General features: G+C 34.8%; 1 protein-coding gene across 2 annotated transcripts in view; it reads right to left on the bottom strand.

Annotated features, from left to right (window-relative positions):
* The window catches only part of LOC131047484 (starch synthase 3, chloroplastic/amyloplastic), a 302,898-nt gene that overhangs the window by 115,293 nt on the left and 161,080 nt on the right, over positions 1-26,525 (bottom strand). For both annotated transcript variants that reach the window (XM_057981392.2, XM_057981391.2), the window contains one exon: positions 24,432-24,560. In XM_057981392.2, coding sequence (XP_057837375.2) covers positions 24,432-24,560 — 129 coding nt within the window. The remainder of the gene's footprint in view (positions 1-24,431; positions 24,561-26,525) is intronic.

Below are 26,525 nucleotides of genomic sequence, written 5' to 3'. Positions count from 1 at the left end.
TATAAATTATTTTAATATTTTCTAAAGTGCAATTAAATAACTAAAGGGGAGCAATTAAATATTTTTTTATTGAAATGGAATCTTCTAGAACGAGGCCGATTCATGTAAGAGAAAGGATAAAAAGGGTATGAGCCTCATGGTTTGATCATTGATTTCTTGACATCTCTATTGTGTGACTAAGCTTGTAGAGCTGAAGGTTTCTGTAGTTGATCTATTTGTCTTTGGGAACGAAAAACTCCCATTGATAGCATAACTGAGGTTGTGAAAGACCCACTGAAGGGTTGCAGGTTGGGAAGGACAAATCAGTCCTTTCATTTGAGCTTCATTGGTGGCCAAGGGCTGATTTTACTTGGGTTTGTATTGGAGACATTTTGGAAGCTAAAGTCTTCATTTATTTTGCTTATTAAGCTGGTTGCACCTTCCAATTTCTGAGTTGTAAACTCAGACCATTTTCAAACTTTTCCATCAGCCAGGAAGACACCTCGATTTTGGTTATTGAGGCCTATTGTTGCATCGATTCCTCATGTTAGCTGGAGCGCTCGCCTTGTGAGAGGAAACCGATGGTTTTTGAGACTTGAAAGCTGGTTGGGAGGCAGCCAACTATTAAATATGGTCTGAAGTATTGCAGAATAGGGGCGATTTGGAGTTAGCCACGATTTTGGCTCAAGAATGACTCTTTCTTTGGATATTGATTGCTTCTTCACTTTCAGCTGTGGGGCGAATTATTACCAGGTTCTTACTTTGATTTTGTCATAGTTATATTGTCCATATAGTTTGTTGGTGTGGCTGCCAAATGTGATCATTCATAAATCTGAGTATAGAGAGAAAGTATATATATTTGCAAGCCTAGAGCTTGATGGTTGTAGTAAGGATTGCATTAAATAAAGAAAGCAGTTGTGTGTTCTATATATGCTTTAATAAGTTTTGTTTCAGACCTGAGGTTGCATGCTATATGTTTGACAAAATGTCAACTAGTTGAATATGCTGTTTGTATGCTTTCTTAGTTTGTAAATCTATTCTTAGATTCATTGCATTGAATTCATATGTTCAAACAAGCAAAAACCAAAGAAAACTGCATCAGAATCAACAACACGCAGAGTTCTGTAAAGCTGTCCAGTGTCAATAACACACAAGGTTATACAGTCTGAAAATTAGAACAGCAGATTGAAGGTTGTTAGACAGCTATTCGACAATATTCCTTGTACATTTCAGTCATATAACAACAAGGGATATTACACCGTAGAACTACAATATATATGTATGTACATCTATATAGATACCTATACCTATACCTATACATGCATACTATAGATGTATAAGGTATACATATGTTCATATGAGAACACGTACAAATGCATATACACATGTAATGTATTACATTCCATGTTTTAAGGACATGGACGGCAGTCCAGGGGCCAATTTTTTGAAAATGGTTCGGGAACAGCAATATATGAGAGAAATGATGCTGGACAATGTCTACAAAAGCCTACACACCAATCACATTCCAAAAGAAATTGTTTTCTGCATTTCTCACACGATTCCTCACTGTATCAGACCATGGCCAATGCACCTTTAATCTCTTTTGCAACTGAGAATAATAGCCATCTTTAATAACATATCAAAAATTTTGAAGTTTGAGACTTTGAGCTAAAGTTTGAACAATGACTTTGAAATCAGAAATTCAAATTATTGCTGTTAGTGTTAAGTGTTACATGATTTATATCATTAGCTATGAATCTGAATCATGATATATTTATTGCTGTTACACTACTGTCACTGTTGTCACTGGTGTCATGATTAACTTATTGCTGTTATGATATATTTAACAGTAGTTTTTTATTGTCATGAATTATTATATTTTAAACATTATAAAAACTTGTCTAACTGTCAGGGATGTCTGGCCATCCCCAGGATGGTTAAGGGACATCTCAGACATCCCCAGCCTTCTCAGGGATGGCCAACATCCCTATTGCATATCCTGCTACTGTAGCACATTTGGGAAACATTTCAAAGATTTGAAGTTTTTTGGGGATGGCCAGGGAGACATCCCCTGCCACCCCACCATACCCAAAATGCCACTGGGGTAGGGACAGTAGTTTGAGGATCAAAGACATGTCCCCATGGAAGACAAGTGATGTATGTATACATATAATTAATACTATACGTATATAGATGTCTATATATGTATCAGTATATATACATCTATACATGTATAATTGTCTTGGTATATCCCATGTAGACACATCTATACTTTTACCATTCTAGCTTTACCTATTTTTATTTTTGAATGGTTTCTTACAATGAAACAAGAGGAGGAAAATTTAGAAGATTATGGTCGTACTAGACCTTTTAGGCAAAGTTCATCAATTTGGCCATGAACTTCTTGATCATCCTCTTTGTTTCGAACATTTCTTCCCCCTAAACTGCTTCTGGACTATCTTTAGATCAAAATCCAATGGGCTCAAACAGCATTCATTAATCTTTTTCTTAATCTGAGAAACTTGCTTTCCATACTTACAGGAATAATGAAATAGAAAAAAGACTTGCTTGCAGTAACTGGTTTTATTGTAAAATTAGATAATTAATGGAAGGACCTATCCATTGTGCTTTCAGGTTTTGTTGGAGTATTGCAGTCTGTAGTCAGGGAACAGACATAAATTAACCTTTGATCTTCAATACTAGACAATTTTGGTTATGATATAGGGGCCAAAAGAATCCATAAATGGACCACCAAGACCAATTTCTGAAAAGAAATCATCTATCTCTACAAAACTGGCATGAACTATCTGAGTTCAGATGGAAATGGGTACTTCACTAATAAAATAAAGCAAACTTTTTACTCATTCAATGCATTTACACTTAATGGGGAAGAACTCTTCACCCACTTTCTAAAAACTTCTATTCAAGCAAAGTTCAGAGTTGCTTCTGCATTGATGAATGCATTAAATTTCTGAAAATCAATCTTCTCATCTACTATAATGCATGTCAAACTTCTCAGAAGCAAATATAAAAAGATAAAGATTAAGTCTGAACAGACGCAAACAGGAAGAATCCCGTTACACGGCATAAACACAAAACGGACTTTTGAACACATTTTTTTTTCCGAAAATCTACAACAAAACTAAGAGGCCCGAAAAATCTCGGAAAAGAATTCACAAATTCTTTATTCAGGCTCTGATACCATAATATAGATGCAAAAGCATATGGATTTCAAAGAATCGATGTTGTTCAATTAATCAAGGAGACAAAGCTCCTTTAAATAGAGCTACAAAGACGATGTTTCTAAAAGAAACGATCATTAACTAGAGGCGAAATTAGAAACAACTTAAATGACCATTAATAACACAAAGAGAAAGATATTATTCTAATACTTTAGTTTCATTCTTTACAAATGATTCAACTTTGTTATCTTTTAGAATCATTTGAATTCTGAATTTCCATGCGGAGAAGTCGTCTCCTCTTGCAAGTCTGTCTTCAAATTTGATAGCGCTGGCCATTGATAGGATTGTGATGTTGAATATATACTTGATTTGAATTTTACATAAAATTGAACAGCCTCAGGTTCGATTTAACTATAGCTTTGATACCATGTAAATGATGTTCAATTTACATTCAGTATGCAAGTTATATTCTATTGACTAATTTTAATATTTCCTTAATGTATATATTTGACTATCTTCTTGTTTGTGGCAGGTGAGAGGACCATTTAATATTTTCTATGTCCTATCTCACAAATGCCACTCAATATAAGTATGTAACAAATGAGGCACGGTCAAGCAATGCCTTGATCGGTCATGACCGATCAAGACATTACTTGATCGTGGCTCTTTGTTTATACTAAGCAACTATATGTTCCATGTTAATGCCAATCGGTGGGAGTAGTATTACAACCGATGTCTATCGGTGTTGGCTTAATGCTAACAGCCGATAGTTATCGGTGTGTTAGCCTTAACAACCGATAACTATCGGTGTAGACTAACACACTGATAACTATCAGTGATGTTATATTGTCACCCGATATATCATATGCAACCCGATAATATATGCAGCCCGATATATTATATGCAACCCGATATTTAATCGATGTTTTTCATTTAATCATTTATTTAATATTATTTATGTTAATCGATATACATCTAAATACAAGATTTAATAGATCGATGAACATAACCAAAATATATAGTATGATTATCAATGCAAATGTAGAATGGCTATTAAAGAGGAATTAATTGCTTGAAGGTTTTATCATAGTTTTCGATATGATAAATGATTGAATGAGAGACTTCATTTTATCTCTCATTCAATCATTTATCTTACTGAAGCTATCATGCGTTAATAGCATCAAAACCATTAAAATAAGAGTTAAGGAATGTTTCATCCTCATGCTTCTCTTGTGACTCGTCACTCCAATCCCATTCAAGACAATGCCCTTTAATTGTAAAATGCTCTCTAATTGGGCTAGCATTAAAATCACCTTGGCTTGTCCATGATATGCATTGATATTTAATTTGAAAGATGAAGAAGGGCTGCAAACAACAACCTCATGGTTGCTACTACATGCAGGCAGATTTGGATCAGCACCTTGATCTGAGCATGTATTAGAAACAAAGAGATACTTGAGGTGTATCATTTGACCATATATCTAAATTTTCAGCCAGCAAACAATAACACACCAAGAATGGTGACCCAATATTTGCTTGGCAATTGCAAGATATATTCAAGCAGCACTTTAAACCTGCATATTATATATCTATCTCCATCACCCAGCTATGGAAACTCATATGCAAAGATACCCAAAACAATATAGGTGATGCCCTAAGAGATATGAGCAAAAAAGAGGGTTTTATCTTGCCTGTAGACTTTAAAAATTTGCGTGTCAAACCCTAGATATTGTTCAACTCTTCCAACTTGCAAATAAACCACCTCAATCTTCCTTCAATCAATCTCTGAATGCCTAATAATCCTTGTAAAGCTGTCAAACCTTGGATTTTTGACTTCAAATAAGTGCCAGTATAATCTTTGGATGAGATTATCAACTAAGTACCCTAAGGTGATGTCTCACACTTGTAGGCACTAAGTACCCTTGCTCTCCAAAAGCTTCAACAATTTGCAAATGATCAATAATAAGGAAAAAGCACGAAGTGTGCTTTTTATATGCACACCAAAATGCAACGCCTCATAATCATTAAATATTAGATGATTTTGTTGCTTTATAATATTGCCAAAGTTAGCGTCCTATTTGCAATAATAATTAAATACTTTGTGACATTAATATATTAAATGCACACTTTACCCCTTATATCCCCTTAATCGTAAAGATATTTAATTTAATAAATTATATTAAAGTCAATGTTAGATTAGACTTTAATTAATTAAATAAAATCATTAAACTCCATTAAATGCCAAAAATCAAACCGACAATTGATCCTGCCAACTTTTCGGGTATAACTGTGGTGCCCTATGACCATATCTATGACTTACCATAAATAGTATGGACCCAAACATCCAAGTGACTTACCAAAAATAGTGTGTATAAACGGACCTTGAAAGACCTCTAGAAGGTAAACCACAAATAAACTGATGCACTAAGATGGAGTGTACTGAAATAGAAACCCAAAGGGTAAGTTGAATAACCTTGAATCACCCTCAAAGGGCCCCCTAATCATCACATTAGCCTATGGAACCACCGATAATAGGCTAACTTCTGAAAAGAATTGATGCTTAGGAGGGAACAAAAATGGGGACATTATAGCAACCCAAGTTGTTTACTTCGAGTGTAAAATCTAAGTGATTCCACCCACAACTAGCTAGGTTAGGTCTTTTACTACCGAAACCAGTTTTTGTCCTACTCCACAATAAGCTCTCCAAATTCTAAAATATAAGAGATAATCCAAGCATGAAAAAATGAGCTACAATATGTTCTTTTATAAAAGCTCAATGAACTTTCTCGGCTGAATTTTTTATTTTCAAAAAGCCTAATAATAAAGTGACCTAATAAATCTATTAATTTTCACTTTGGTCGTTTTAATAAATTAATTAAAATAAGATATCAGTAAAATATTACTTTATTGGATATCTTAAAATAATTAATTTAATTTATTCCCTTGCTTCCGGACCTTAGGCCATAGGAATAAAATAGCCTAAGTGGACTCCATCAGCTACTCCTCAAGGGACATTACACCCCAATCTTTGTGTGAAAAGGAATACAAATCTCCTTGAAGATGAACTAATCATATCAATAACTCCTATAGCATATGTGCAATCAGAGATTTTTTGCCTTCCCTTTATACTTAATTCTCTATAGATAGTTCCATGCTCAGTTAGCACTTCTCAGTTTTCATGTCCACCATATAGAACATTTTCAATACTCTCAATGAATGAAAAACAGCTTAGAAATTCAGTACAAACCTTACACAAGCTCCTATATCAATATTGTCGACCTACACTCAGCCAAAGAGCACCAAGAAATTATGCCTTGAACAATAATATTTCATTCAACAAGGAATTTTAATTTTCCAACACATGGAATCCACTATAATTCCTGTCAATCTTTAAATCTTCAAAATTAAGTAAATTGTCTTGAGTAGCAAAACTTCACAATTTACGGCAACTAAAGTGTCCCACCCCAATGTGCAACCAATTTCTTTACTTCGACAAACACTTGGTGTACACTTGAATATGAATGGTTCTGAATATTATCATCTATTTGATTTGTTTCATGCTTCCATAACATTTTTCCTTTCATATAATTCATCTCGACTTTCATACGATCAAGGAAATATTATGACAAACCGTTTACAATCATAACATATGACTGAATTTTTAAAGTTTAAACTTTATGGACTGCTATATATAACTCCAAAAATCAGAATGATGCACATATAATGCTTTGACCTTAGTGAACAGCATAAACAAAGAACTCATAAATTGTAACAGCTTGAATAATAAATTTCAGTATAAATACCTTCTTGTTATACAAGGATTGTGATGCACTGATCCGACCATTCAGATTACAACAGCAAATAGAGTTCATCAACAGTCCTTCATTTAGAATACATCTCCAAATTACAATAACAAACCAAGAATGGCGTCCCAATATTTGCTTGGCAATTGCAAGATAAATTCAAGCAACACTTTAAACCTGCATATTATATATCTATCTCCATCAACTAGTTATGGGAACTCATATACAAAGATCCAAAAACAATATAGGCGATGCCCTAAGAGATATGAGCAAAAATGAAGGTTTAATCTTGCTTGTAGACTTTATAAATTTGCTTGTCAAACCCTAGATATTGTTCAACTCTTCCAAACTGCAAATAAACCACCTCGATTTGCCTTCAATCAATCTCTGAATGCTTGATAAACCCTATAAAGCTGTCAAACCTTGGAAATCTGAATTCAAATAAGTGCAAGTATAATCTCTAGATGAGATTATCAACTGAGTACCCTTGGAAGATGTTTCACCCCTGTAGGAACTATTCCTCTTCAAAGTTTTTGTCCTCTAAAGTCTAGATCTTCAGCAAAAATCCCTTGCTCCAAAACTTTCAACGATTTGCAAATGATCAATAATAATGAAAAAGCAAAGTGTGATTTTTATATGCACACCAAAAAGCAATGCCTCATTTGGATTTTTTAAATCATTAAATATTAAATGATTTTGTTGCTTTATAATACCTCCAAAGTTGGCGTCCCATTTGGCATAATAATTAAATGCTTTATGACATTAATATATTAAATGCACACTTGACCGCTTACATCCCCTTTAATCATAAAGATATTTAATTTAATTTATTATATTAAAGTCAATGCTGATTAGACTTCAATTAATTAAATAAAATTATTAAACTCCACTAAATGCCAAATATGAAACCAACAACTGATCCTGTTAACTTAACGAATATAACCATGGTTCCCTATGACCATCCCAATGACTTACCATAAATAGTATGGACCCAAACGTCCAAGTGACTTACTAAAAATAGTGTGTATAAACGGAGCTTGAAAGACCTCTGGAAGGCAAACCACAAATAAACTGATGCATTAAGATGGAGAGTATTGAAATAGACACCCAAGGGTGAGCTGAATAACCCTAAATCACCCTCAAAGGGCCCACTAATCATCACATTAGGCTACGGGGACCACTGATAATAGGTTAACGTCTGAAAATAACTGATGCTTAGGAGAGCACAAAAATGGGCACATTATAGAAACCCAAATTGTTAACTTCGAGTGTGAAATCTAAGTGGTTCCACCAACAACTAGCTAGGGTAGGTCTTCTACTTCCAAAACCAATTTCCCTTATGGTTTTTGTCATGCTCCACAAGAAGCTCTCCAAATTCAAAAATACAAGAAATAATCCAAGCATGAAAAAATGAGCTCCAAAATGTTCATTTATAAAAGCCCAAGGACATTTCTCGAATGAATTTTTAATTTTCAAAAATCCTAATAATAAAGTGACCTAATAAATTCTTTTAATTTTCACTTCAGTCGCTTTAATAAATTAATTAAAATAAGTTATCCATAAAATATTACTTTACTGGACAACTAAAATAATTAATTTAATTTATTCCCTTGCTTTCGAACCTTAGCCCATAGGAATTAAATAGGCTAAGTGGACTCCACTAGCTACTCCTAAGGGGGCATTACACCCCAATCTTTGTGTGGAAAGGATTATCACCCTCCTTAAAGATGAATTGATCATATCAATAACTCCTATAGAAAATGTGCATGCATAGATTTTTTGCCTTCCCTTTATACTTACTTATTTGTAGATGGTTCCACGCCCAACTAGCACACATCTTAGTTCCCATGTAGACCATATACACCATTTTCAATACTCTCAATGAATGAAAAACAGCTTAGACATTCAGTCAAAACCTTGCACAAGCTCCTATATCAATATCGTCGACCTACAATCAGCCAAACAGCACCAAGAAATTGTGCCTTAAACAATAATATTTCATTCAACAAAGAATCGTAATTTTCCAACACATGTCATCCCATATAATTCCTTTCAATCTTTGAATCTTCAAAATTGAGTAAATTGTCTTTACTAGCAGAACTTCACAATTTACGGAAACATAAGTATCCCGCCCCAATGTGCAACCAATTTCTTTACTTTGTCAAACACGTGGAGTACACTTGAATATGAATGGTTTTGAATATTATCATCTATTTGATTTGTTTACTGCTTTCATATCATTTTTCCCTTCATATAATTCATCTCGACTTTCACACAATCAAGGAAACATTATGACAAACAGTTTGCACTCATACCATATGACTGAATATTTAAAGTTTAAACTTTATGGACTGCTGTATATAACTCAGAAAATCAGAATGATGCACATATAATGCTTTGACCTAAGTGAACAACATAAATAAAGAACTCATAAATTTTAACAGCTGAAATAATGAATTTCAGCATAAATAACTACTTGTTATACAGGGATTGTGATGCACTGATCTGACCATTCAGATTACAACAGCAAATAGGCTTCATCAATGGTCCTCAGTTTAGCATACATCTCCAAATTACAATAACACACCAAGAATGGCATCCCAATATTTGCATGGCAATTGTAAGATAAATTCAAGCAGCACTTTAAATCTGCATATTATATATCTATCTCCATCACCCAGCTATGGGAACTCATGCAAAGATACCCAAAACAATATAGGCGATGCCCTAAGACTTTATAAATTTGTTTGTCAAACCCTGGAGATTGTTTAACTCTTCCAAACAGTTGACGTGGCTAAAATGGCATTGCTAGGACTCCATCCGGCCAACGTAGAATAGAATGTACTCGCTGAGTATCCTATCCTCTCTTGAGATAAGGAAATCCCTAATGCTGTTTCAATTTGATCAATGGGGACGACCTCAAGGTTTCGATTGTCAGGTCTTGACTGCAAGATAGCTCAACGGTCGATGTGATTTGCTGGGAGCACCAGGGGACTTACGCTTTGCAACAAGGTGGTCTGCTATGATTCTCAGACTACAAAATAAAATCAAAAGGGAAGGGTTCAGGAAGCCTAAGGACAAGGATGATAACAGCTGATGCAGCGGGTAGGCAAATTTTGATAAACCAATTCTTGTTTCGCCAGAGATATCCTCACAACTAGACAAAAACGGTGCAAGCTCCAAGGGATGAAGGATTTTCAGACCAAAGACACTCGTTTTAGGCACCCAATTCTAGCGCAGCCTAAGACGAACACCTGAAGTTGAACTAAGCACAGTTTGGGTTCAGACTAACCATGCACGGTGACCTACAATCAGCAGACCCCCAATGTATGAACCAGAAATGCATCAAATACCCCTCCACACTTCACCATTAAAATCTTTGCACTCTAAAATTAACCAGCTGAAAGAAACCATGCAAACAGACTAAAACAAAGACAACAAACACCATATTTCAATGTTCATATATTTGCTTCAGCTGCCATTACAACAATTTATGCAGCATCTCTATGCTATGCCTAAAATCTAACCTATTCTAACTACAAAATTCTAACCAACAAAATTCTAACCCCTATACAAAAGAAAGGCCTCTGCCTTTTATAGAATTTACAATTTTGAATCGAAGGGCACAATTAACTGCATCCAAGGGTCCTGATCTGCCTTCCAGAAACTGACAGCCTTAACCCATGCCCATTAAACTCTTAGTCATCTATCCAACCACTATCCTCAGCTACCTACAACTGTTTGGCATTAATTTGGTCCTCTTGGTGGTTGGGAATAGATGTCCACAACTGACTTGTTTCCCCTTTCTTTCAAAATATCTGAGTGGGGCCCACAGGCAGTTTTACAATTAAACAATTTCATTTTTCAGAAACTGAACTTCTGGAATTAAATGCATTTTTCCTGAGAATGCATAGACTTGCAGCATTTGGAGTGTTCTTTGGTCTTTGGTCCCGGTGGTGGACTTCATCTTTGTTCAGCGACACGGTTCCCAATGCCCGGTTCAGATCTCGCGCTCTTGCAACACGTTCCTGCATCTTCCTCTTCAGCTCAGCGCTTGGCTTTGTCGTTTCAGGCTTTCTCCTAGTTCTTCTGATGACGTCCTGCGAACAATCAATTGATTTCACTTCAATAAATTAATTTGAAAAATTAAATAATTTAATTTAACAAATATTAAATTTTAACGTCTGGCTTCGTCTTGTGGGGTTCGGGCCTTGAGAAGCTCTTTGTGAGATGTATCTTTTGAATCTCCCACTTCTTATATGAAGTTCGATCTGTCTTCTTGATTCGCTCTCCTATTTAGACAAAATTCGGCCTGAGAGGTGAACTGTGATAGATTTACTTCTTTTAAATGCTTTGTCTCTTTAGCCGAACTTGGGTATTCACACCAAACTGCACGGGATTTTATCTTATAAGTTTTACCATTACCTCCATGATTTATCTAATTGTGTCACCTTGGAACGTTTTAAGTTAAAACGCCCTTCCATTCATTTTTCGCGATCTTCGAGTCAAAATGCCATTTTGAAAAGGTTGGAGAGAATGACGCCTTCCCTCATATTTGCGATTTTCGGCCTAGAAGGCACTTTTGAAAAGTTCTAGTTTAACGCCCCTTTCTCATATTGGTATTTTCGGGCCAAAGTCATTTTTTGCAAACTTAATGAAAAATGCCCCTCCATTCATTAGCGATTTTCGGCTTGGAATGCCATTTTGAATTATTGAAGTTCAGCCTAAATGGTGATTTTGCCAATTTCGGCCTGGAGGGTCATTTTGCCAATTTCAGCCTGGATGGTGATTTTGCCAATTTCGGCCTGGAGGGTCATTTTGCCAATTTCAGCCTAGATGGTGATTTTGCCAATTTCGGCCTGGAGGGTAATTTTGCCAATTTCGGTCTGGAGGGTGATTTCTTTCTCACTTTCAAACGGGTAGACAACAAAAAAAATGGGAATGGGGGTCCCCTGTAAAGCAAAGGGGTGAGGTGTGCGCAACGCACAACACAACCTACAAGGAAACCACCTCGATCTGCCTTGAATCAATCTCTGAATGCCTGATAAACCCTATAAATCTGTCAAACCTTGGAAATTTGAATTCAAATGAGCTCAAGTATAATCTCTGGGTGAGATTATCAACTGAGTACCCTTGGATGATGTTTCACACCTGCAGACACTATTCCTCTTCAAAGTTTTCATCCTCAAAAGTCTAGATCTTCAACAACAAACCCTTGCTCTCCAAAAGCTTCAACAATTTGCAAATGTTCAATAATAATGAAAAAGCACAAAGTGTGTTTTTTATATGCACACCAAAAAGCAATGCCACATTTCGCTTTTTTTAAATCATTAAATATAAATGATTTTGTTGCTTTATAATACTCCCAAAGTTGGTGTCCTATTTGGCATAATAATTAAATACTTTATGACATTTATATATTAAATGCACAATTGACCCCTTATATTCCCTTTAATCATAAAGATATTCAATTTAATTAATTATATTAAAGTCAATGTTAGATTAGACTTTAATTAATTAAATAAAATTATTAAACTCCATTAAATGCCAAATATCAAACCAACACCTGATCCTGCCAACTTTTCAGATATAACCATGGTGCCCTATGACCATCCTTATGACTTACCATAAATAGTATGGACCCAAACGTCTAAGTGACTTACTAAAAAAAGTGTGTATAAGCGGAGCTTGAAAGACCTCTGGAAGGCAAACCACAAATAAACTAATGCACTAAGATGGAGAGTACTGAAATAGACACTCAAAGGGTAAGCTAAATAACCCTGAATCACCTTCAAAGGACCCCCTAATCATCACATTAGCCTACGAGGACCACTGATAATAGACGAACCTCTGAAAAGAATTGATGCTTACGAGTGCAAAAAAATGGGGACATTATAGCAATCCAAATCATTAACTTCGAGTGTGAAATCTAAGTGATTCTAGCCACAACTAGCTAGGGTAGGTCTTCTACTACCGAAATCAATTTCCCTTAGGGTTTTGGTCTTGCTCCACAAGAAGCTCTGCAAATTCAAAAATAGAAGTAATAATCCAAACATGAAAAAATGAGCTCCAAAATGTTTTTTTATAAAAGCCCAAGGAACTTTCTCGAATGAATTTTTTATTTTCAAAAAGCCTAATAATAAAGTGACCTAATAATTCTTTTAATTTTCACTTTAGTCGCTTTAATAAATTAATTAAAATAGGTTATTTGTAAAATATTAATTTACTGGACAACTTAAAATAATTAATTTAATTTATTCCTTTGCTTCCAAACCTGAGCCCAGAGGAATAAAATAGGCTAAGTGGACTCCGTCGGCTACTCCTCAGGGGACATTACACCCTAATCTTTGTGTGAAAAGGATTATCCTCCTCCTTGAAAATGAACTAATCGCCTCAATAACTCCCATAGCAAATGTGCAAGCAGAGATTTTTTGCCTTCCCTTTATACTTACTTCTCTCAAAGAACATGTGATGTAGTGTAACTGCAGAGATTAGAAAATCGCCCAAAACTCGCCAAACTCAGCGAGTCTGAATCCGAGACATGCTCGCCGAGTCTCTAGAGCTCGGACTCGGGCTCGGCGAGTCTGGTGAGCAAACTCGCCAGACTCGCCAAGTTGGCAAGTTTGGCAAAAACTCACCAAACTTGGCGAGTACTATGCCTGGGACTCAGCCAGCGTTTAGCTTAAAGAAAGACCTTAAAAAAACATTTTTAATAGATTTTCAAGTCTGTTTTTTTTGTTTAATTATCTGCTACCCCTAAAAGTGAACTTCATTTCATTCACTTGCAAAAATAGGAGGAGTAAAGTGAGTTGGGAAGAAAAACAAGGGTGCATAGAAGAAAAACCAGCAAGGAGGAAGCTCAAGTTTTCTTCAATTTATCACATTGGGGCTGCATTGTGTTTGGATTTGGTGCATCAAGAGTTGGATAGGAAGAGTTTGCAGCTCACTTGTTGTAAGAGGTAAGATTGTTTTTTTGAAGATTTTTTTGTTTCTTGTATGCAAAAATTCCAATTTTTTTTCATTTATTTAGAAAGTTTTACATTTTCTTCCAAAATCTTTTGTATGTTTGTATGTAGTATGTAGTGTGTAGTATGTAGTATGTAGTATGTAGTTGTACTATGTAGGGTTGTATGTAGGGTTTGTAATTTTATTTTTTTTAAAGTAGGGTTTCACAAACCCTACAATTTTATTTTTTTTAAATTTACAAACCCTACCTTAGTTTTTTTAAATTTAGGAAAGGGCTAGAGTCCAACTCCAAGAAGTTATATAAAGCAATCAATGAAGCTTCAAACTTTCGGGTTTAGTGGAAAGAGGTACCCAATTAAGGAATGGATGAAAGTTCGACTCCAATAGATTAAAATAGAGTAATCAATGAAGTTTGACTTTTAAGATTTGATGAGAATAGGTATTCAATTAAGGAACAGCTGAAAGTTTAAATTCGATAGGTTAAAATTAAGCTACGAGAAAAGTTTCAATTTTTAAGGAGTACAGGTGAAAAGGAACAAGTACCAAAAATGGGATGAATGGGGAAGTCCAAAAGTCTAACGGGTGCAAAGGACTTAGATTCTTAATAGACTTTTGGGCTTCAAGGTTTGGAAACGCCAAAGAAATGGTATCGGGAAATTAGAAACTCTGACACAATACTTAAAAAAGTTGTAACAAGGATTTAAGCAGGCTGTTGAGTTTGGCACGGAAGGTATGTTGGCATGGGCAACCGTGAAAGTTTGTAAGGCCAACAAACACACAAAATACCAAAAATAGCGTAGATTTAGACATTTTTTGGAGTTTTGCATCTCTTGACACTGAGGCAACCCATTTAGGATGTCTCAAATCAGTTATAAAAAATAGGTCAAATATGACTAAGACATACAAAATGGAGGAGACTAAAGCAAAAGAGACAATATAGATTTGAGTCCCAATAGATAGGACACAATAAATTACTATAGAGTGGTGAATTTTTATTGAAATTAAGAGGCCCCATTGTTGAGACACACAAACCCTCAATTATCATAAAACTAAACAAAAACATAAGTCCGATCTGATATAGATAGTTTGACGTGAGCATCTAACCCAGTTCGCAGAGACAAACATATTCATAATGTATTCAGCCCAGTATTGTGCAGAGACGATCATATTCAGAATGTAATCAGATTATATGTAAAATCACCATCATTTCTTTATATATTTTTAATTGTTATTATCAACAAATGTGTCAAAAAAAATTGTGTATGCTTCTTTGTGACAGAGATGAATACAGTAGACATCAATAACAAAACCAAGGCTAACAATCTCCCCCCTTTGTCGTTAATGTCAACAAAGTCAACCAAGCTGCAACAGAATCAATCTGCAACAATACAATCTGCAAATAATCAATACCATATAACATCAAATCTGAAAACACCACCAATTTGAGAACACCAACATTCTGAGAACAATCTGACAACACCAACATTCTGAGAACAATCTGAAAACACCATCAAATCTGAAAACACCAACATTCTGAGAACAATCTGAAAACACCATCAATCTGAGAACACCAACATACCCATTCTCCCCCTTTGACATCAACGACAAAGGGTGGGGGCAAAATGAAAACCATGAAAATAAACTCCCCCTATGAAGATGCACTAATGAGACCAGAATTAGTGGGGCAAAGCCACCACACCAAGGTGTTGATGAAGTGTTTCTAAAGTAGCTGTAGGAAGAGGCCTTGTAAAGATATCAACCAACTGCTATTTAGTATTAACATATTCAAGACAAACCTCATGATCAACAACCCGTTCTTTCAAAAAATGATATTTGATAGAGATATGCTTAGGGTGAGAATGAAGAACAAGATTTTTATAAATGTTGATAGCACTAGAGCTATCACAAAATATGGGAACTGGACAAAAATACCACCTTCAAATTTGTGAGGGTTTGCTTCATCCACAAGACTTATGTGCAGCAAGAGGCAGCAGCGACATACTCTGGCTCTATTGTAGACAAAGTGACAGAGTCCTGTTTCTTGCTCAACCATGCAACCAATCGGTTTCCCAAAACAAATGCACCACCATTGGTGTTGCGTCTATTGTCGACACAACCTGCCCAGTCGGCATCTGTATCTGTTGTAAATGTAAAATCATCAGTTCTAGGATACCACAAACCATAATCAATAGCACCTTTGAGATACCTGAATATCCTTTTAATTGCATTAAGATGTGAAACCTTAGGGTCAACCTGAAAATGAGCAACCATACAAATAGATTGCATAATATCAGGTCTTGATGTTGTGAGATATAATAGACTACCTATCATTGACCTGTATTCTGTTTGATCCATGGTTAGTGAATCATCATGCTTACTCAGTTTACAACCTGTACTCATTGGTGTACTGACCGGCTTGTAGTCCTCTCTCTGAAACTTCTTAAGCAACTCCCTGGTATATTTAGTCTATGACAAAAATATTCCTGCATCCAACTGTTACACTTGCAATCCAAGAAAATATGACAATTCTCCGATCATAGACATTTTGAATGTAGTTTGCATTTGATTAGCAAAATCCTTACAAACCTCATCATTCCTACCAAAAATAATATCATCAAGGTATACAACCACAACAAATACCTGGTCTCCAATGGATTTGAAGTACAAATTACTTCCTGTATTACCTCTGTGAAAACCTTGTTGTAGAAGATGTTGATCAAGCCTAGAATACCAAGCCATAGGGGCCTGTTTAAGACCATACAAAGCCTTTTTAAGCCTACACACATAATCTTCTTTACCTGCACACACAAAACCCTCTTGTTGTTCCATATAAACCTCTTCTTCCAAAAATCCATTAAGAAAAGCTGATTTAATATCCATCTGCCAGACTTTGAAGTTCTTATAAACTGAAAAAGCCAAAACACGTGAATAGCTTCTAATCTAGCTACAAGTGCAAATGTTTCATCAAAATCAACTCCATCTATTTGTGCATAACCCTTACAAACCAATTTGGCATTGTTTCTAACAATTTTGCCATTTTCATTTAATTTATTTCTAAAAACCCATTTTGCACCAATGACATTTTTGTTAGAAGGTCTAGGAACCAATTCCCAGGTGTTATTTTTCTCAATTTGAGCTAATTCTTCTTTCATTGCATTAATCCAACTAGTATCTGAACTAGCTTCCTTATAAGATTTAGGTTCCTTTTCAAACAATAAAATAAGATATGCTTCTTCATTATAATTAACAACCTTTTTCCTTGTTTGAATTCCATCATCTTTACGCCCTATTATTTGTTGCTCGGGATGATTTCTTCTAACAAACTTAGAAGGTTTCTTTTCACCAACATTTTCAAAAGTAATATCACTGGCAGTTTTTGAATTAGATTCAACATCATTATCAGAAATATTTGTAGGATTAGAATCATGTGAAGTATTATTAGAATTAACTACTACAATAGTATCAGATTCAACAATAGATTCTTTATAGTTGTCACTTTGAATATTTTCATCAATTTTTACATTAACACATTCAACTATTCTGCTCAATCTATTGTTATAGCATTTATAGGCTTTACTGTGACTAGAATATCCCAAAAACAATCCTTCATCACATCGAGAACCAAAGCTACCTAGTCCATCATCTTCTCTTTTAATAAAGCATGTACTGCCAAAGACTTTAAAATGCTTTACTGAAGTAGTTTTCCCATACCACAATTTATATGGAGTCTTCTTGCTATGTGGCCTCAACTGAACTCTGTTAAGAATATAGACCGCTGTATGAACTACTTCCACCAAAAACGTGTCAGAAATTTTTGCTTCATTAAGCAAAGTTCATGCCATTTCCTTGATTGTCTTGTTTCGTATTTCCACCACACCATTCTATTGTGGTGTTTTTGCTGTAGAATATTGTCTCTTTATGCCATGCTCTTCACAATAAGCCACAAATTCGTTAGAATGAAATTCTCCACCCTTATCTAATCTAAGACAATTAATTTGAAAATCACTTTCTTTTTCTACCATTGCCTTGAAAATCTTAAACCTATCAAAAGCTTTTGATTTTTCTTTTAAGAATGTCACCCATGTCATACGAGAAAAATCATCTACAAATAACATAACAAAACTTTCATTTTTCAAGCATTTAGTCCTTGCTGGACGACAAAGATCAATATGGATTAATTCAAGAGGTTGCAAACTTGAATATTCTTTAGGCTTAAAACTGATTCTAATCTGTTTACCTTGTTGACATTTTTTACAAATATATCCTTAGGTTTAACAATCTTGGGCATATGTCTCACTGAATTCATGGAACTGATTTTCAAAAGATTATCAAAGTTTACATGTCCAAGTCATCTGTGCCATAGCCAACTCTCATCAACTTGACTTATCAAACAACTTCTACCTTTTACTTCTCTTAAATCATAAACATTACTATCCGTTCATTTTCCTTCAGCAATTAATTTTCCTAATTTAGACTTTCTTATTTCACATCCTTGAGCATTAAAATTCACAAAATAACCATTGTCACACAATTGGCTAACACTAAGCAGATTGTATTTTAATCCATCAACATACCATACATTATTTGCTTCCAAAATGCCATTAATACTCAAGGAACCCTTACCACGAATTCGCACTGAAGATCTATCATTGAATCTTACCAGACCACCATTCCAATCTGTAAGTGTGGAAAAATTGCTTCTATCACCTGTCATGTGGTTCGAACAACCATTGTTTACTATCCAAAGATTCTCTCTTGTTGCATGTAGGGTTGTTTCAACAACGAGAGCTCTTTTCTCCTTTCACTTCCTTTTTGTCTCCAGAATCTACAAAACTCAAGTGATAATTTGTTGCAATATGTCCAACATTCTAACATTTAAAACAAACCACATTAAAATTCCTTACAGGATCAAATGAATTTTGGCTGACAAAACTGATTCTTCTCCTTGGCCTAATCTTGCAGTTAATTGCTTTGTGACCAAAATAGTTACAAAAATTACAGTAGCCATAGAAAGGACAAAATCTTCTAGGATACCAATTATTCCTTCCTTGTGATTCAAAATTGTTCACTTTTGCACTATTAGAACTTTCACCCTTTTCAAATCCCAAACCTGATTGATTGTTAATCTTTCTCTATTTACCCAACATTTCATTTAACATTTCTGAACTTTTTCCAAACTTAGTTTGTTTTTTTGAAACCATATTTAACTTCTCAATTTCTCTTTTTAAATAAACTAGTTCATTTTCTAGTTTTGAACAATATTCAGATTTGAAGAAAAGTTCGGATTTTACCATTTCTGCTTGTTTTCTACCTTCTTCAAGTTCGACTTTCAGATTTGTGATAATCTGATTTTTTATTTCAATGTGTTTCAATTGTTGTGACTTTTCCTTCTTTAATGTACCAATTTCGTCAAGAACACACACCAATTCTCCCTCAAGATCCACTTCACTTTCTGCATCACTGCATGAATTATGATTTGAAGAAGATGATTCTAAGGCCATAAACAAAGTTGCACAATCATCAGAATCAGAAGCCTTGCTAGTATCAGAATCAGAATTTTCTTCTTTAACACAAGGTTTTCTTTTTCTTAAGAAATGATCGTTGCTTGTATGAAGATTATTCCTTGTTTTTCTTCTTAAAGCCTTCATCTTCATCACTATTAGCATACGGACATTTAGTTGCAAAATGCCCACTTTTCCCACAATTAAAACATTTAGGAGAAGTTTTTCCTTTAAGTTTACCAGCCCTTTTGAATTTTCTAACTAAAGTACCCAATTGTTCTTCTAAATCATTTTCTGAACCTGTGCTTTCATCCTTTACCTTTTTACTAGTTTTAAAAGCAACTTCCTTTCTTGTCTCTTCACCATTTGTCATTTTCATTTCATAGGCTGTTAGTGAGATCCCTTGCCTCTTCTATAGCAAAATTTTTTGCATCATATCTAGAGGGTAACGATCACAATACCTTTTGAACAACTATTGCTTGCTTCAGGCACTTTCTCACCTAAACCCTTGATGGCATTTACTATCTCGCCGACTCTGAGAAGATAATCTACGATATGCTCTTCTTTCATTTTCAATTCTTCAAACTTGGCTTTGTATGTTTGCAACTTTGCTTGCTTTACTTTGTCGTTGCCTTCATAAATACCTTTCAGCTTATCCCAAATCTCCTTAGTTGTGCTACAATGCATAACTTTAACAAATTCATTTTTAGATAATCCACATAATATTGCATTCTTAGCTTTTGCATTATTTTCCTAATCCCTCTTATCTATAGAATCAGTTAAAGGATGATTAGGTTTAGTATAACCATTCTAAACAGACATCCATACATCAAAACCAATTGAAGCCAGATAACTTTCCATCCTAATACTCCAAAATGCATAATCAGCCCCATCAAAGAGGTGCTTTATTAGAGGATGCTCCTTCTTGACACGCCATGTGTTCTAACTACCAGAATCAACTTAGACTTATTAGGTCGTTTGCAAGTGTTGGCTCTGATACCAATTGTAGAACACAGAAGTACTACAGAGAGGGGGGGGTGAATCAGTAGTACAAAATAAAACTTATACTTCTAACTTCTTTAAGATTTTAGCAAACTTTAACCTGAAAATGAAAGATTTGAAAGATGCAACAGTAGAAACTAAAAAAGATACAACATCAAGAGCACAATAATACAGATGCAAAAGCATATGGATTTCAAAGAATCGATGTTGTTCAATTAATCGAGGAGACAAAGCTCCTTTAAATAGAGTTACAAAGATGATGTTTCTAAAAGAATCAATCGTTAACTAGAGGCAAAATTAGAAACAACTTAAATGACCATTAATAACACAAAGAGAAAGATATTATTCTAATACCCTCCCTTAATGGTCATCGTTCTAACTACCAAGAGAAATAACAGAGAAGTTGCCCCCTTCTTCTCAGAACACACTGCAACAGAAGACAAGAGCTTACCACTAACTCTGCCACTTGAGATGAGTCTGCCACCAACCCTCCCAGAAACTACAGAACTTCTGGAGATACCCAAAACAACACCAACCGTCCACCCGGATGTTGGAGAACTATCCCTCCCTATAACCAGAGACACACCAAGAACAGTTGTCACGATTTTGAGGAAAAAATCGACAAACCCTCCAAACTATTGCAAATGAGCAAGATGCTTGAAACTAGACTGCAAACAAGAGACTAGTGCAGATGTTCGCACAACTCCAGGTGCGACTAAAAACAAACTGCAACAAAGTACAATTTTTGAGGAAAAAATCATAAACCCTCCCATGATTTTTTTTTACAGGGACGAAAAATATTTAAAAACCCACAGATAATTTAGGACAAAATTATTAAAACCCACAGATTTTTTCAAGGGAAAAAAATATTAAAACCCATAAGAAATTTTTTTTAGGTAAAAAAATATTAAAAACCGAAACAAACATCGATGCCCATAAGCCATCTTCACGCTTTTCGAGGCATGAAAAACGAGGTACTGAGAAGATGCCAAGTGCACAAAGCCTAACTGCCTTCCAACATCAAGTTGGTCAATGATGCCATCTTACACGTTTCCCAATGCAAGGAAAACGAAAAAACTGAGAAGAGGCATTGGCACGAAATTCAAATAATTCGAATCCCAATGCAGAAACAGAGGCGGATGCAGGTACAGACTTCAAAAAATGAAGTACGGCTGACACGAATTTCAAGAAAAAAAATTTGGCTTACCTAGAAAAATCTGAAGACAACCCAGAAATCCTTGCGAAAAACCCAGAAGGAATCTGCTGTCGAAATCTAGATCCGCTGGCTTGAAAATTGAGGCACTAAAATCGAGGCACCCAAAAAATTCTGACGGCGACTCAGTTGAGATCTCGAAAAACCCACCAAGAATTTGCAACAGGAAAAAAATTTCGACTTGATCTGAAGGGTAAAAACCCTAATAAAAAATGCAGATTTCCGTCCAAAAATGGCAGAAAAAAATTGCAGGCGGAAAAAAAATTGCGTCACGTGTTCGCGCGAAATCCAGGAGAGACGGGTTGTGAGAGAGGGCAGAAAATAGCCAGAAAACCCTAGTAGCTGCAGCCTAAATGAACTGCCAAAGTAGCAATTTCGAATAAACAAAAATAATTTTCAAAAAAAAACTATTAAAACGAATTTTTAATTGAAAAATTATTTCAAAAATAACCAAGGCTCTGATACCATAATACAGATGCAAAAGCATATGGATTTAGAAAAATCGATGTTGTTCAATTAATCGAGGAGACAAAGCTCCTTTAAATAGAGTTACAAAGACGATGTTTCTAAAAGAAACAATCGTTAACTAGAGGCAAAATTAGAAACAACTTAAATGACCATTAATAACACAAAGAGAAAGATATTATTCTAATACACAACACACAAGATTTTACGTGGAAACCCAATGTGGGAAAACCACAGTGAGAAATGCTGCTAGGATTTAATGTCCTAATTCAGCCTCACAAGTAAACTGATTACAATTTTCTGAGGGCACCAACACACCAAATCTTTCAGAGCAACAACTCTTTAGGGCACCAACCCACCAAATCTTTCAAAATAAGAGCAACAACTCTTTAGGGCACCAACCCACCAAATCTTTCAGAATAAGAGCAACAATTTCAAATTTTTGTGGCATCAACCACACAATACAAAACAAAAAATCTACTTCAACACAGTTGCAGATTAAAAAATGATAATCTCCAAAATTTTCAACAGTATAGATGTTATATGAACATTTTATCAAACTTCTAAACTTCTGACTTTCTGAATGTTTAGAAAGCTTCAAGTATGAATAGCATTCTGTGATCAATATATTTGTACAGATCTGTTTGTCACAGTGCTTAACTTCAGATATTTCTCTGCCTGTGATTCAACTTAGAACAAACATTAGACAAGCTGCATTTTCATGTGTGAATAAGAGAGCAATATCTGCACTTCCAGAAGAGAAACACAAACTTCTGAATACAAATCTGTATATTACTCTTTAGATAAATCTGTTCAAAAATATAGTAACCTGAACATCTGAATAATATCTCTTTTACGTGAGAAAATGATACCTTGATTGCAGTTTAGAATGGTTATTTACTGTGGAATCTGACAATCCAGGACTCTGATCACAGCCTTTGTATGGTACTCACTGTGTTTTGTATAAACACAGAAAGCATTGACAGTCTGCAACCTTGATGACTGTATATCCCATTCGAACTACTAACACGGTCACATTCCTTTAGAATTCTGCAAATGCTTTTGCACAATATTCTTTCAAAAAATCAACATGATCTCCATTTGCCAAACTCGAATTTAAAAAGGACCATGCTTCAGTTGTATGGTTAGGAATTGGTTTGTAACTGTTTTAGTTAACAAACTAACCATCAAACCAACTTAGAAACCATCGAACCAACTAGAAATTGATTTTTTTGATGTTTGTTATTAAAACAATGTAGCCAATGACAGTTACCACCGGTTCTAACTATTCCACTAGAAGTTATATCTATATAATTCAATATATGTGGATGATGAAAACAAATATTAATCTGGAGATCAACTTGAAGCTCCATAAAAGATCATATTGCTGTAGTTTGAGCCGATTTCAATCATCAAAATAAACAAAAACATAAGTCCAATCTGATATAGACAGTTTGACGTGAGCATCCAAACCAGTTCTGTGCAGAGACAAACATATTCATAATGTATTCAGACCAGTATTGTGCAGAGACAATCATATTCAGAATGTAATCAGATTAAAGGTAAAATCACCATCATTTCTTGATATACTTTTAACTGTTATTATTATCAAATGTGTCAAAAAAAAATCTGTGTATGCTTCTTCGCAACAGAGATGAATACAGTAGACATCAATGACAAATCCAAGGCTAACAGACTTTACTGGTAAACAGTGGTGTGGTGGGTCAACAATGGAGGCCATTCATCATCACTAGACTTCCAGAAAACAAGGTTCACAAGCAGCAGAAGACATCTTGGGGCTCGGACTTTCTTAAACAAGAAATGGAGTTTGTTGTCACAGAAGGTATTTCTTGGCTCAGCACTCTCATTTCTGAGAGCTCCAACAACAAGGTGGAAATGTAATACACTGCCATCGACTTCTCTATGTCACAGTTTGTTTAACAAGGTCTCTTTTTATTATCTGCATTGTAAACACTACCAAGGGTAATAGGAGGAATGGTTCAGAACATGAGTTTTTGTCTGTTTTCCCCTTAATCGTAAAGCTATCCGAGTCCTTTGAAACTGCCTATAACTGATGCAAAGAAGCTGCATGCATTTGGTTAATATTATAATTCAAAGGGCACAAGCCAATGATCATCATTTATCCATAAAAAATAATAACTAGAAGACACATCTCATTTAGAAAATGCCTGCAGAAACCACATAAAATAGACCCATAATGCCTAATCAATATAACAAAATAATATGATGCATTGTTGCAGGATGCCATATCCAACATCACTCTATTATTATATCAATGTTCCAATCGTAAATTACTTACAGGTATATGTTGATCATTAAAAGGATCCCAAATATCAGGATCTATCCCATTCAAAATGCCATGGAACTTATATTGGTGTGGAGCAATAGCTGCATGTCCTGAGACTTCATGTGCATATGTATATGAAACCTGCAAAGGAACCTATGTTACTTTGAATAGAAAGAAAAACCTCTTAGCTAATAGAATAGCAAAGAGTCTTGAGGGAAACATAATATTCATGCGATTAACAATGTCTCTCACTCCCAATAAAAGAATAATAAATTTTCATGACATTGATTCAGATTGAATAAAATAATGTAATCCAATAGAATAAAATATGCATATTATATATAGCCAAAGGAGATCCCATGCCCTGCATCTCATTGTTCCTTATTGTTTCTCAGTGAACAAAATTTGGCCTAAGATGAATATAAAATTTTGACTGGCGTCCTTGTAAGCATCTGCTAACTCCTTAGAGAATTGAATTCCTCAAGAAAAAACTCAAAAGTTCAGTTTGTACACTGGATTCCCACAACAAAAAGAAACTTATTCATCAATGTTATTCTGCAATCTTTGCATGGTCTATTAACAGTTAGGATGTAATCAAAAGCCCACAGAACACGTTCTCTAAGAAAATATATTCAGCTTCATCCTAGAATTTTCAAGGAAAGAAATTTCAAGAATATATATGGAGAAAAATAAAGATTGAAACCAATGATTTCTGCATTCAACTAGAAACATAGTATGAACTATGAAGTAACAGGAATACCTAATGCAACTCTGAAAATATAATAAGTAGTAAAACATGTGTCAAAGTTGTAAACACTCCGAAAGCTGCATTCTTCATCCCAAGGAAAAGAATTTATTGCAGCATGATCTTAAAATTTTTAAAAAGGTAACAGGATAGTTTAAGGAGTAACTTGTATTTTCCAAAAGTCAATACCAAAAATGAAATCAAGAAATAAATTTGAATCCAGAACACCTTAAGAACTCAAAATGTACTGGCAGAGTTTGATACCAAAAAGAACTACTGTGGTTTAGGATGCAAACAAAGTTCTTGACATAAACTAAGTAAAAATGTTCAATCCTCCTCCAAAAACTTGTTTGTGCTGATTTTTTAAGTACCCAAAATGCTTCTTTTTCTCACAATACTTCTTTACCATTTAGGGCTGGAGCAAAAATGTTAAAGGCAAAGTTCAAAATCATGGATAATAATTAATATGAAAACCAAAATAAATAACAGCTGCAACCCATGTAATTTTTAAGTCATGGCATTCTATACACTTGGTTTATAAAATCAAATTGATCAATACTAATAGTATAACTATAGATGCTATAAGGCTACCTTTTGAAATAAAGTCACCTTAATAATTTTAGTGGTGTGTAATAATGTTAGCTACCAGTTACTATTAAATTTTAAGGTCATGGACAAGTGTCACATTTTAAATTGATAGTTACATCTCTCAAACTCTAAATAACGAGATGAGCCCCTTTGTAATGCCCACTCCAATTTTTCACAATAGCATACTACAATGTATTTTATGCCCATAGTTCATTTCTTAATATAGTATCAGAGCAGGAAGGACCTGAGTCAATACTTATTTTGATTAACAGTTTTCTGAAAGAGTGCTGTCATATATATTATGAGATGTTGAAGCTTCAAGGTGCTGCTATCAAAGTAAATATCTCCAGGCATTAAGAAAATTGCAGGCATTTTTTTCATGAACTGAAAGATCACGATCTATCATTAACTTTCCAAATAATTGCAAGTATGAAACACAATCACTTGAGTTGTCTATGTGTGTGAAAGAGGCCACAATTCACAATAAATTGTGGAAGGTTGTGAGGAATTTGCCACCACAAAGGCAACAAAAGACATGAAGTTTGAAGGCCATGTAGGACCCCTTAGGGACATGATGAATTTTTGCAATGAATTGTCAAGACTTTCAATTTGAAAAGTTATGCTTTGAGGTCAGGTGGGTAGAAAAATAAGCTCATGATATTTTTGTGAAGTTTGAAGGATGCTTTTGTCGTTCAGGTAGGTAGTTTGCTGCTTCAAAACCCTGGCTGTCAGTCTTCTCTATCAAAATTGTAATTGATAATATTCATATCTAC

The sequence above is a fragment of the Cryptomeria japonica genome, chromosome 4 (assembly GCF_030272615.1).
Source record: "Cryptomeria japonica chromosome 4, Sugi_1.0, whole genome shotgun sequence".
Taxonomy (NCBI): Eukaryota; Viridiplantae; Streptophyta; class Pinopsida; order Cupressales; family Cupressaceae; genus Cryptomeria; species Cryptomeria japonica.
Note: the sequence above shows the minus strand (reverse complement) of the source record. Positions and strands in the feature narration are given on the sequence as shown.